The sequence below is a fragment of the Entelurus aequoreus genome, linkage group LG19 (genome assembly GCF_033978785.1).
Source record: "Entelurus aequoreus isolate RoL-2023_Sb linkage group LG19, RoL_Eaeq_v1.1, whole genome shotgun sequence".
Lineage (NCBI taxonomy): Eukaryota > Metazoa > Chordata > Actinopteri > Syngnathiformes > Syngnathidae > Entelurus > Entelurus aequoreus.
Window position 1 is genome coordinate 32,856,566 of NC_084749.1, and position 14,479 is coordinate 32,871,044.

The following is a 14,479-nucleotide window of genomic DNA, read 5'->3' on the forward strand; positions in this document are numbered from 1 at the left end:
GCGTGTGAAGCAGACAGCATCCACAAAGTACATCCGTAAATGACATGACAATCAACAACAAAATAGGAACGTGAGACAATAACTAAAACACTACACACAGGAAAACACCAAAAAACTCCAAATAAGTCAGAGCGTGATGTGACAGGTCGTGAGAGTACACCTATTTTGAGAGACAAGAGCTATAGTGATGCATGCTTGGTTATGGTTGGAATTCATATCAAAAAATTGCGAGGACTACTTTTTATTGTCAATATCGGCTGCTGGGTTTTATTTTTTAATGTTTCCTGCTGGTGGTGTGCCTCAGAATTTTTTCAATGAAAAAAATGTGCCTCGGCTCAGAAATGGTTGAAAAACACTGCCCTATTGCACACGCGGCTCTGATTCCCCACACACACACATTGAGATACAGACACACACATTAGTTCACAGACACGTATATTGGATTACAGACGCACAGATTAAGATATGCATTTGCAAATAATTTTGTTTCAATAACACTTCCATATTTATAGACAAATCTTGTTTATATAAATATATACTATACAAAATATACCATACAAAATTGATACAGTGTGTAAAAATAGGCATTTTTAATTAAAATAACTACTACAATACAGAACCGTGGGTCCTCAGAATGTAACAAAAGTAGCGCTCAAACTCACACTCACCTTTAGGCCCAACTAACCTGTGGTTGTCACGCGAGGCTTACCTTACACTTGAATAATAACTCATCTTGTTCGTGCAAATTTCTGTGGTTTCCGTGTTCCCATGGAATTTCATGGAATGTCAGCATGAATCACTCTAAATGGCAGCTCATGTCATCAGGTTTTTTGCTTGCTGTCAACACGCGCTATGCACAAAAGTACTGCATTTAAAGAAGATGTTATAGGTGCACACTGATATATCAGTACTCTGTCTATATGTGTGGTTTGCCTTCCACCCTCAGTAAGATGGAGTAGCCTCCAGCTTACCCCATAAACAGGATACGTTGTAGAGAATGAATGGATCATTTTGGCACATTTGGTAACCAGGTGTGGCAACTGGATTTTAAATAGTCCCGCTGACTCTCTCTTTATTCCTCTCATGATCCCTGATTCATAGATTGAAAAAAATTAGTACCTTTGAAGATTAACTAAATCTGCAAGCATGCAATATGACCTACAGTGGTAACTCAACTTAGGAGTGCCCTAACGTTGGAGTGTTTTGAGATAAGAGCGGTACTTTGGGTACCGGTAATTGTTGTGCTTTAAGTTGCTTCCAAAAGTTTTAGTTACAGGCATTCCCGCCATAAGTTGTCGTTGTGAATGTCAAAGTCAAACCTGTACGATCCGCCCAAAACATAGAATAGAATAGAATAGAATAGAATAGAATAGAATAGAATAGAATAGAGTTTTATTTGTCATTATTACAGTGAACAGGTTCAAAGAACAACGAAATTAGAGCAGATCCCCTAAGGTGCATACACAATAATTTAGTAATATAAATAGTAAAAAAAAAAATAAGATAAAAAACAAGATATGTATCTATATATATGTATATATCCACACACATGCATATATATATACATATACACATATAACATTATTGCACATTATAGTCCGAAAAAATAAAAAGACATGATGCATGAGGACATGACGGACACATTGTGCTCACTCAAGCCTCACATCTGGTCTTACTCACTAGCATTGGCTTATGTTGTAACTACAGATCGACATTATTTTGTTTTTCATCCGTGGGGAGGAAGAAAATGAGTGTGATAGACAGTGTTGAAAAAAAAAGTAGCTGATTATATTCATTTGAATTAAAAAATAAATCATCAAAAACATGATGGAGCGTGTCGCCAATGTGGCGAGGCAATTCGAGCGTATCACTGCTAGTCTGCACCATACTGAAGCAGAATGGGTCGATAGCGCCAGCCAAGGACATTGAAATAATATCTAAACAATGGACGTTTATACATGAAAATGTGGAAAAGCTGCTGATGGTGTGTTTGACGGAGAAACAGCTGGAAGGAGATACTGTAGGAGTCTACTCTCCAAGGTAAATGCTGTACATTATTATTACACTACTTCCTAAAACTACTGTAGGTGTGAGTAGTACATTTTATTATGTTGTTTTATGAAATATTTCTTATCTACAAGTTTGAATGTCTTTTTAAAAAGCATGGTAAATACAATAAAACTGCTGTTTTGGGGGCCAAGCAACCTTCAATTAATATCAATGGGAGACGTTGCTTTGAGATACAAGTGTTTGGAGGTAAGTGCACCGTCACAAAACCAATTTAGCTTGTAAGCTGAGGAATTACTGTATTTGTACTTTACATTTCTGAGTCTCATTTGCAAGTATTATATAGTAGACTTTGTATGCAGTCGCAATTCCAAGACATTAGATGGCCGTAGTGTAAAGATTACGGTGTGTTGCCAAGCTAGTAAGTAGTCTTTGCCATTAAGCTGAAAGTCGAGTCTTTTGTTTCACTCACAAAGTGTTTAGACTGCAAGCATTGTACTTATTAAGCACCAGCTGTTTGATTGTAATGTGCATTTTAGTTGTACTTTTCATCACCAAATTTGGTGGTGTTAAAATCACCATGTAAAATCTATGGCAAATGCAATGTAAATTAGCATTGAGCCAGCACAATTAAAAAAAATATTACTGTGGATTTTCTATGCTTGCTTTGTTGGCATTGGAAATTGCAACATTACCTGGATTCTGCTCTGTATGCTGCTTGAGTGCTTGTTTCTCCACCAAATGTTTGAGCCAGCCGAGTCTGCAACCAGATGAAACGTCACGTCCAACAAAAGTATCAAAATATGGCACTGTTTGGTTTTACATGAATCAAGTACCCTTTGCCTATAAAAGTACATAATTTGGTGCCCATCCCTTATCCTACCTTATTTTGTGAAAATTGCTCCCTACTTTATATCACTATTTACAAACCACCACAAAATTATTATTCATTTTAGTGATGGTTTTACGGAATTACTTTCAGTTGTTTACACTGATTTTGACTGTTTGGTTATTATAGGGGACTTGAGTATGCATGTGGATGTAGCCAATGACAGGCATGCTAAATAACTCTGTTACAAACCACCACAAAATTATTATTCATTTTAGTGATGATTTTACGGAATTACTTTCAGTTGTTTACACTGATTTTGACTGGTTATTATAGGGGACTTGAGTGTGCATGTGGATGTAGCCAATGACAGGCATGCTAAAGAACTCTGTAATGTCCTTGAAATGTTTGGTCTAACTTGGCATGTAAATGAGCCCACCCACTGCAGAGGGTAAACTTGATGTGATCATTATTTAGGTTTTTACTATTGTAAACGTCAATGCTACCTTATCGGATAATTGTTGTGTATTCTTCGACTTGTCTGTTAGACCCAAACCAGCAGTTGGGTCTGCAGTTGTTAGGGGAAGAAGACTCATAAATGACAGCATACAGGCACAGTATGTGGAAATTATTAGGTTTAAAAACACCCCATATTCCAATGTGGATTGTCTGTTAAACTCTTATACATAAAGTGTTGTAAATGTGTTGGATACCATTGCTCGTCAAGGTTAGAATAGTTAAAAGTAGGCAAAAGGCGCTATGTAGAAAATAAGACTCGGTGTAGGCACAGAAAAAGAAAGGTACACAGAACGGAAATGGCGTAATTTTAAGTTTCAAGTTCATGATGAAATTTACAAAGAAAAGTTCAAACATGTTCAACCAGACTTTGCATATAACAAGGGAAACATTTTTGTTTTAAATGATCACAATCTGTAGTAACAGCTCTTGTGCTGTTTGCTACAGTAAACGGATTAACAAAACCTCCAATTTCACTTCCAAAGGAACTCATTTCTACATCAAAGTGGGAAATTTCAGTTTTTGGTCCGGCCCTCACTGACTTGGGACCATTGCAAAATGATGTGCGTCCCAAAGTCACCAGCCTTGGCGTCACTATAGACAGCGATTTTAAACTTGACAAACAGGTCAATGGCGTTTTAAAATCACGTTTTTATCATCTTGGTCTTTTTGTAAAGGTAAAACCGTTTTTATCTTTTAACCTTTTTGAACAAGTCGTGCATGCTTTTATTTCAAGTCACCTGGACTACTGCAATGCACTTTATGCTGGCATTAGCCAAAAAGCTCTCTCCCGGTTGCAGTTAGTCCAGAACGCGGCAGCACGACTTTTAACAGGGGCCAAGAAATTCGAGCATATAACCCCAATTCTTGAGAGTTTGCACTGGCTCCCTGTTCATTTTAGAATTGATTTTAAAACCTTGCTGTTTGTTTTTAAAGCTTTACATGGACTGGCACCTCAGTATATCTCGGACCTCATCCAAATTTATCTCTGAGGTCCGAGAGTCAGCTCCTGCTCGTGGTGCCCAAGACGAGACTTAAAACCAGGGGAGACAGGGCCTTCTCTGTGGTTGGCCCTAAGCTCTGGAACACTCTGCCCCTCCATGTTCAAACTGCTCCCACAGTGGAGTGTTTTAAGTCTCGTCTTAAGACCCACTTTTATTCTTTGGCTTTTAACACTACGTGAGTTGTGTGGTCTTCTGTCCTCTGTTGTCCTTTGTGTTTTTTTTTAATAAATTTAGATTTCTATTTACTGTTTTAATTGGTTTTACCCTTTAAAATCATTTTTAATCATATTTATTTTTATATTGTTTTTATATTGGTTTTATATTTATTTATTTTTTGTTTTTATTCAGTCACTGGTGGAGCATAATATTGTTTTTAATATTGTTTTTAACATGGCTGTGCAGCACTTTGGAAACATTCTTGTTGTTTAAATGTGCTATATAAATAAAGTGGATTGGATTGGATTGAAAGTGCAGTGAGTTTGCAAAATTACTTCATGATAAAGTTCAAGGCATTAAAAATGCAATAATTCCCAGAAAACAAATAATTACTTTGCAGCCAACTAGTCAACTACAGCTATCACATTTCACTCCTGACACTATACTGTCACTAATGGACTCAGACTTAAATTTTAACATACACATTAAGTCAATAAGATCAGCAGCTTTTACCACCTGCAAAGCATTGCCAAAATCAGAGGAATAATGTCCAAACGCAGACTTAGAAAGACTAATCCACGCCTTTGTGTCCAGCAGGTTAGACTACTGTTATTGCCTTCTTACAGGGCTCTCTATACGAGCTGTAAAGAAGTACCATACATCCAGAATGCTGCTGCTCGAGTCCTGACTAAAACCTTTAAATATGACCATATCAGTCCAATGCTTAGGTCACAGCACTGGCTTCTTGTAGCGCAGAGAATATACTTTGCAACAGCTTCACTTGCGTACAAGTCTATTTACGGTCTTGCGCCAAAGTACATGTTTGTTGCCGGATAGAATCTCAGAGAGTGGTCTCCTGCCCTAAAGTCAGGACAAAAAATCATGGTGAGGTTGCGTTTCAGTTTTGTGCTGCTAAAATCTGGAGTAGTCCTAGAAGATGTAAGACATGCCTCAACATTGGCTAAGTTCAAAACAAGGATAATAAACTGCTTATGACAACTGAATGTATTTTATCTACACTCTTTGATTTGAATTTGAATTATTACTGTTTTTATGGTGATTATATTTTATGATTTTAACTTGAATTATGATTATTTTTATAATTATTTTATTTAAATTTTTGCCCTCTTGTAATTTTCAGTAAAGCACTTTGAATTGCCTTGTGTGTGAATTGTATTCTATAAATACATTTGCCTTAACTTTTCCCAGCGTGTTTATGAAGGTAATAGTAAAAAAAAACACCAATTAAAGACTCAGGAAGTTTTTTGGTCAGTTAATTAGTGCGCAAACGAGTAATTTAAAGTATTTACGTTAGTTTTCACATTTTTATTTTTATCATATGGACTTTTTTTCAATTAGCTGAAAACTATGATCGTCAAAATGATTAAGGACTTGGGAAATACAATCTTCAAATATTGTAAGACTGTGTGTAGTGAATCTATACAATGTAAAAGTTTTACTTTTTGAATTCAGCTACTGAAATAAAGAATCCAGTCTTCTTCTTCTGTTTTTTTAAGCACATTCTTTTTTTGTTTTTATATGCTAGATATTCACGCCATAATATGGTTTACAGCATTTAATTAAGCAAAGATACTGTTTTTTTTTACTCATCTGTCATTAAATTATTGAACAGATTTAAAGCTTACCGTATGGAAGTAGAATTGTCTCACATCAACTTATATATATATCAATATAATATTAATACATATGCATATAATATTAATTATACAAATACAAATACAAAGGTGATATACAAATAAATAAATATTTTTTATAAATAAACGCGTATTTGTAAATATATTTTTGGGATTTAAAAATATATACAAATAAAATTTATAAATATAAAAATGTGACATACAAATAAATCAAGAATTTTTATAAATAAACTTGTATTTTTAAATATATTTTTGAGATTTTAATATAAATATGCTTGATTTTGTATTTGTATTTGTATTGAATTTGCAAATGTGGATCGCTTTTTTGCTTTTGTGTCGATGAGACATTCCTATATGGAAGTAGAATTGTCTCACATCAACTTATATATATCAATATGATATTAATACATATGCATATATTAATAAATATACAAATACAAATGTGATATACAAATAAAAAAATAATTTGTATAAATAAACGCGTATTTGTAAATATATTTTTGAGATTTGAAAATACATACAAATAAAATGTATAAATATAAAAATGTGACATACAAATAAATCAAGAATTTGTATGAATAAACGTGTATTTGTAAATATATTTTGAGATTTTAATATAAATATGCTTGATTTTGTATTTGTATTTGTATTGAATTTGCATATGTGGATCGCTTTTTTGCTTTTGTGTCGATGAGACATTCCTATATAGAAGTAAAATTGTGTCACATCAACTTATATATATCAATATGATATTAATACATATACATATATTAATAAATATACAAATACAAATGTGATATACAAATAAATAAATCAGCTGTATAAATAAACGCGTATTTGTAAATATATTTTTGAGATTTGAAAATACATACAAATAAAATTTATAAACATAAAAATGTGACATACAAATAAATCAAGAATTTGTATGAATAAACGTGTATTTGTAAATATATAGTTTTCAGATTTTAATATAAATATGCTTGATTTTGTATTTGTATTTGTATTGAATTTGCATATGTGGATCGCTTTTTTGCTTTTGTGTCGATGAGACATTCCTATATGGAAGTAGAATTGTGTCACATCAACTTATATATATCAATATGATATTAATACATATGCATATATTAATAAATTTACAAATACAAATGTGATATACAAATAAAAAAATAATTTGTATAAATAAACGCGTATTTGTAAATATATTTTTGAGATTTGAAAATACATACAAATAAAATGTATAAATATAAAAATGTGACATACAAATAAATCAAGAATTTGTATGAATAAACGTGTATTTGTAAATATGTATTTTGAGATTTTAATATAAATATGCTTGATTTTGTATTTGTATTTGTATTGAATTTGCATATGTGGATCGCTTTTTTGCTTTTGTGTCGATGAGACATTCCTATATGGAAGTAAAATTGTGTCACATCAACTTATATATATCAATATGATATTAATACATATACATATATTAATAAATATAAAAATACAAATGTGATATACAAATAAATAAATCAGTTGTATAAATAAACGCGTATTTGTAAATATATTTTTGAGATTTGAAAATACATACAAATAAAATGTATGAATATAAAAATGTGACATACAAATAAATCAAGAATTTGTATAAATAAACGTGTATTTGTAAATATATATTTTGAGATTTTAATATAAATATGCTTGATTTTGTATTTGTATTTGAATTGAATTTGCATATGTGGATCGCTTTTTTGCTTTTGTGTCGATGAGACATTCCTATATGGAAGTAGAATTGTCTCACATCAACTTATATATATCAATATGATATTAATACATATGCATATATTAATAAATATACAAATACAAATGTGATTTAAAAAAATAAATAAATCATTTGTATAAATAAACGCGTATTTGTAAATATATTTTTGAGATTTGAAAATATATACAAATAAAATGTGTAAATATAAAAATGTGACATACAAATAAATCAAGAATTTTATAAATAAACGTGTATTTGTAAATACATATTTTGAGATTTTAATATAAATATGCTTGATTTTGTATTTGTATTTGTATTGAATTTGCATATGTTGATCGCTTTTTTGCTTTTGTGTCCATGAGACATTCCTATATGGAAATAGAATTGTCTCACATCAACTTATATATATATATCAATATGATATTAATACATATGCATATATTAATAAATATACAAATACAAATGTGATATACAAAAAAAAATTGTATAAATAAACGCGCATTTGTAAATATATTTTTGAGATTTCAAAATATATACAAATAAAAATTTATAAATATAAAAATGTGACAGACAAATAAATCAAGAATTTGTATAAATAAACGTGTATTTGTAAATATGTTGTGTACTTCCCGAGACAGAGCAACTGGTGTTTTCCTAGAACCATTTTCCCCGATTAAACCGAAATACATGTTTCTTGTTTACTCTGTAGGGCCATCTGCTGGTGGTTTTTTGAAAAATAACCACATTTACCCAAACAAGGCTACTGGTAAATGTATAATCATTGAAACAGGTCCTTCACATTGTATTCTTTTTTGACACTCATGTACGCTATCTTTTTTTTCTACTGGTACAGACTCAATTGGTTTGCCTTTTATAAAAAAAATAAATACATTTAAAAAAAATAAAAAAAATAAAAGTACATCTCCCACAATGCACCGCTTCAACTGACCGCAACAAATGTGTAGCATTGCGCATGCGCGTTCAAACAGTGGCGAAAATGGCGGCACTGTTGCTGCAAGAGTTGGATAGTTCCGAGCTATCAAAGCTATCAAAAGGGACTCTCAACAAACTGGATAAGCTTCTCTCAGACCAACAATACGAAATCAACACATTGAAAGCTCAACGGGAGCAATTCAGGGTTGACAACGGTAAGAAATAGGCCTTTGTTGTCGTTACAATGGTGCTGAATTGAAACACCGTGGACGCACGTTTACAAAAGATAACAGTATTAAAACATGTTTGTTGTCCAGTCTAACTGACACTTTTACTTTGCATTCAACATTATTCAATCTGTTCTGCCAACATATATGTCAGATCACATAGTAATACTTTTAAAACACTCTCATACCTTTCCAAGCTAATGTGAGCTAAACTGCTTAGCAACGTGACCGTTTCACATTTTGTGTGTTTCTTATCTTTCCAGAGCAACATTTCTTCGAAAAGGTGAAACAGCTTGATCAGTGTCAGGAGGATTTTTTAAACCAGACTCAAGAGCACAGGAGACTTAAAGAAGAGTTGGCCAAAATCGGTAACGACGCAAGATCAAGGCGCATAACTTTTTCATGTTAATAATGTCAACATGGCCTTTTCAGGGGATGAACTCAAAAGTGTTACAGAGAAAAACCAGGAATATGAAAACGCTCGGGAAAAGTTTACATCAGAACAGGTAACCCTTTAGTCATACCAAAGACTATAAAAATGGGACCCATTTTTTTAATGAATTAAGTAACGTTTATGACAACCTTTTTCCAAAACACAATATAGAATGTGAGATATAACAGGATAATGCATACATTTATCATTTGTTTTCAAATCAGTTACAAAAAAGTGGGACCCAAAAAATTTACTGTGGGACCCCATTTTTATGGCTTCATGGGGTCCCTGGGACCACATTTTGAAAATTCCTAGCGCCAACACTGATTAAGCAGAACAATGTAAAACAGTGTCATCCACTTAAAAATGTAATTTGGTGTCCATTACTTTCTGACTCAAGGCATTGATATAAATAGTAAATACAATTTGACCCAATATGTACCCCTGGGGAACACCGTTTTGGATAGACATGTTTGAACACACCCCATCAACCTGAGCCTTTTGTGTACCACTCAAAGAGTTACCAAACCATTTGGGTGCTTTGGGTGAAGACATTCCAAAATCCTGGTTGAGTTTTGATGTGCAGGATATCCGGGCAGATTCAGAGATGAAGTTCATGAACACGAGCCCAGCGTAGGTCCTTGGAGTGTCAAGGTGATGTAGGATGTGGTTCAGTCCCATGTTGACTGGATCCTCCACCGATTTGTTTGCTCAAGGCAATCTGCAGGGGGTCCAGCAGAGGGCCTGTAATGTTCTTCAGGTGTAACAGCACCAGTGTCTAAAAGGACTTCATGACCACATACAGTACGTCAGGGCTCCGACTCTGTAGTCATTAAGTCCTGTGATGGCAGGTTTCTTTGGGGCTGGGATGATGCTTTTGAAGCATGAGGGCTCCAGTGATGAGTTGAAGATCTGTATAAAGATCTCCACAGACTGTCAGGGGACACACGGGGGTAAAGGGGTTGTGGGGAGAAAGCTGTCCAGGTCCTCAGCCAGTCTGTTGTTACCTGCAGGGCAGGGGGTGGGGTTCCTGTAGTTGTGACCTTTTGCCTGCCTTTCCGAACTGCAGATGGTCATTTGCTGAGAAGCGTTGTTTTAACTTCTCAGTGTATCTCCTTGTAGCTACCCTGATCTCCTTTGCCAGTTTGTTCTTGGCCTGCTTAAACAGGATCTCGTCCCCACTCCTGTAGGCATCCACCTGGGCCTGACACAGCTTCCTAAGCTGAGGTGTAAACAATGGGTTGTTGTTGTAGTATGTGCTGAAGACCCTGTTTTGTACGCACATGTCCTCACAGAAGCTGATGTATGATGTCACGGTGCCAATGAGTTTATCAAGATCTTCTCATGCAACTTCAAATACACTCCAGTCTGTAAAATCAAAGCAGACCTGTAACTGCGCTTTGATTCCTTTGTCTAATCTCTTCACAGTTCTTATATTTAGCAATTGCTGCTTGCTGCCTGTAGGGATGAGGTAAATCAGACAGTGATCAAAACAATTCCTAAAACTGTCTGGGGAACAAAACAATAAGAGTTATTTGTGTGTAGCAGGTGGTCCAATTTGTTAGCTTCCCTGGTGGTGCACCGAGTATGTTATCTGTATTTTGGGAGTTTGTGGGTTAAATTTGTTAGAATTGCATTTTTCTCAAAAGTTGATTTGAATTATGCAAGCGAGTCACAATTAAAGGTGTTGTTTGCAAAATTGGCTAGCTTGTGTTACCATTAGTGGCTTAAACACATTTTGTTAAAATGATGTATATTTTTCACAATTACTAAGTTTGTGTTGTAAAAATGTTTACCGGCCCGAATAAAATTATTGGTGTTTACAGCGGTCACTCACCCTGTCTCGTCAAGACAAAGCATTCGAAGAAAAGCAAGGAGCAATTTGCAGTCATGTTGTTGTTATGATAGAATATATATTCAATGACAGCTAACGCTACCTATCCAAATGGCTATTGTTATCTAACAACACCCAAAGCAAAAGCGTGTGCTTGTGTTACATACATACATAGTTACGTCATTACGTCTTAGAAGCCGGAAAGGGGCATGGTATACTGTGTAGAACACTTTGGAAAGTTAGTGCTGTTGCAAACAACCCCTTTAATCCAAATTCAAATGTGTGATTAATTCGATTTTCAAAAATGTCGTTTATCAACACAAATTAAAATAAAAAGGCAAAACTATAGTGGCCGAGACGGGCAAAAATGTGCAGCAACGTCCAAACATTCAAAACTGAGAAATTATTTAAAGATACTGTACACACAAACGCTATGAAACAAATGGTATGGGAAAATGCTGCCAACACAAAAATAATAAACTGCCAAAACTCCTGCATTAGAGAAATGCTGCAATTTCAGGGAACAAAGGTACATGTCCTGCATCCCTGACACATTTAAATCTGAAAGGACACAGAAACTGACTATTCCCGGCCATGAAAAACAATACCGTAATTTCCGGACTATAAGCCGCACCTGACTATAAGCCGCACCAGCTAAATTTAGGGGAAAATACAGATTGCTCCATATATAAGCCGCACCCGACTATAAGCCGCAGGGTTTTGATGTGTAATTACCGTAGTATATAGGGGTTCCTGCTACCACGGAGGGGATTGTCGGGACAGAGATGACTGTTTGGGAACGCAAAGCGTCCCATTTATTAACAATAAATCTTTCAATCATTCAAACTTTCACATCTTTGACATGGCGAACAGCATTCGTGCAGAGTACAAATAATACAACGGTGCAAAGTAATACAAAGTGCTCGCCTGTACGTTATCAAAATAACCAGCCTACCGGTATATGAAAAGTCAGTCTTTAATCATTGTGTCATCGTCTTCCTCCTGTGTACTAAAATCACCAAAATCCTCTTTGTCGGTGTCGGAGAAGAACAGGCGGTAAATAAGCCGCACCCTTGTATAAGCCGCAGGGACCAGAAAGAGGGGAAAAAGTAGCGGCTTATAGTACGGAAATTACGGTACATTGTAAACAACAACTTGTGTTTTAAAATCACAGTAACTAGCAAAAGAAACCTTGTTGCCAGCAGACTAGACACTCGCTGTTTCGACCCTCTGTGCATCTGCTCAGCGCAAACGTGAGCACCTGTACACCGTATCACGACATGCTAGTTTAGCCGCTACCAGAACAACTAACCAGTCGCCACAGATTTCATATCAACGATTAAAGATCCAAACGTCATAGTAAATAAACCCACGTTTCGACTGATTGATTTTGTGCTCTTCGTGTCGATGCTGTTTTAACAATTAGGGGACGACGTCCTGTAATACGAAATAGAAAATAAACATACAGTTGTGGCAGTGATGAAAAATAATTTGAATCACGTTCTTATGCTGTTCAGGCAGTGTCTGTGCATACATACCTCTTCCGACAAGATCCCGTTGTTCGCGTGTAAGCAGAGAAAGGACAATGCAAAAAAGACTTCAGGGGGGAAAAAATACATGCTGGCCAGAAGACTATTGCAGCAATATTTTCTGCTTCCACTACTACTCATCATACGAGCGATAGTACCTCAACATCGCCTGTACGCATTTCTGCCTCCTTTACTGCGCCTGATGCAAAATAAGTGCATGTCATGCCCCTGTGAGAGTTGTTTTCAATGAACTGTTCAGATTTTGTATTTGGTTATTTCAGATACATTTTGAACATAAATAAATACATCCGTTAATCATAACCATATAATACCATTCCACCATCTGGGGTTAGAGTTAGAATAGAATAGAATACATCTTTATTGTCCTTTAAGGTGGAAAATTGTCTTTGGCACACCAACACAAGCGACAGACAGTACTAAAATACAAACATTGTCATATATTAAAAACATAACCAACAATAAGAACAGAGGTTAGGTAAAATTAGGAATTGAAAGTAAAGATGTGACGCTACAGTTTAACAAACATAATATAAGAAATATAAATATTGTTTTTTTTAATAGGGGACCCATTGAATTTCCCAGGGACCCACTTTAATCCCCACCCGTGGGTCAGGTGGACTCGCTACATTGAAAACCTGTCAACATCACTGTTTTTGTTATTTGCAGTATTTTTCTTTGGCATGTGTTTTTCATCTTGCAGCTTTTGCGAATTTCCCCCATTGCATGTATAGTGTTTTTACTTTTGGATCGTTCCTGTGTTTGAAACGTTTGCCAAACTTGTCCCTGTCGGCCACCATACAATACTGTTTTGATCAGTCATATAATATCTATTCACTTACTTTCAGGCTACGATGTCAAAAGCCATAGAAGAACTGGAAAAACAAAAGCTCGAACTCGTGCGGACACTCGAGAGGAGAGCCCAGGAAGTGGAGCATTTAAATGGTATGTGCACTTAAACTTGTGAAAAAGCCTCTACTCTACAATTAATGTTTTTCTGTTGTTTTCCAGATGACTTGAGGCAGCTGAATGATAAGTTGGTGGAGGTCAGTGCCTTCAAAATGTCTCTGCAGCTGAGAGTAGATGAGCTTGAGGCAGCTGAAGTCAACATCAAAGTGAGTTGTGCCTCATTACTGTGTAAAAATACATCATTATATACAGCAACCTGACATACATTGTGCTGGTTTGTCATTCCAGTACAAAGAGAAACGTATGGAACAGGAGAAAGAGCTGCTGAATGGACAAACCTCTTGGCTGAACAAGGAGTTGAAGGCCAAAAGTGAAGAACTCTTGAACCTGTCCCGACAGAAGGGTAATGAGATTCTGGAGCTGAAATGCAGCCTGGAGAACAAAAAGGATGAGGCATGTTTTCTTCTTCAGCTGATGCATTCATGTCTCTTTGAATAACACATCTGCATGGATTGAACTGATTTGTGTGTGTGTGTGCTTTGTTTTGTAGTTAAACAGAGTCCAGGAACAAGTGGCCAGTCTTAAGACATTAAATGAAAACCATCAAAAACACAATGAGGACCTGATCCAGAAACTAAAAGAAGTATGGGCAATCTGCCTGACTGTTTTCCTTATCTATATA

At 35.2% G+C, this 14,479-nt stretch overlaps 1 protein-coding gene across 1 annotated transcript in view; it reads left to right on the top strand.

Moving 5' to 3' along the window:
- The first annotated feature begins 8,878 nt into the window (after window positions 1-8,878).
- tprb (translocated promoter region b, nuclear basket protein) overlaps window positions 8,879-14,479 on the top strand; it is a 56,591-nt gene continuing 50,990 nt past the window's right edge. The window contains exons 1-7 of the mRNA XM_062028326.1: window positions 8,879-9,062; window positions 9,338-9,442; window positions 9,507-9,580; window positions 13,737-13,833; window positions 13,900-14,003; window positions 14,086-14,250; window positions 14,348-14,440. Coding sequence (XP_061884310.1) covers window positions 8,888-9,062; window positions 9,338-9,442; window positions 9,507-9,580; window positions 13,737-13,833; window positions 13,900-14,003; window positions 14,086-14,250; window positions 14,348-14,440 — 813 coding nt within the window. The 5' untranslated portion in view covers window positions 8,879-8,887. The remainder of the gene's footprint in view (window positions 9,063-9,337; window positions 9,443-9,506; window positions 9,581-13,736; window positions 13,834-13,899; window positions 14,004-14,085; window positions 14,251-14,347; window positions 14,441-14,479) is intronic.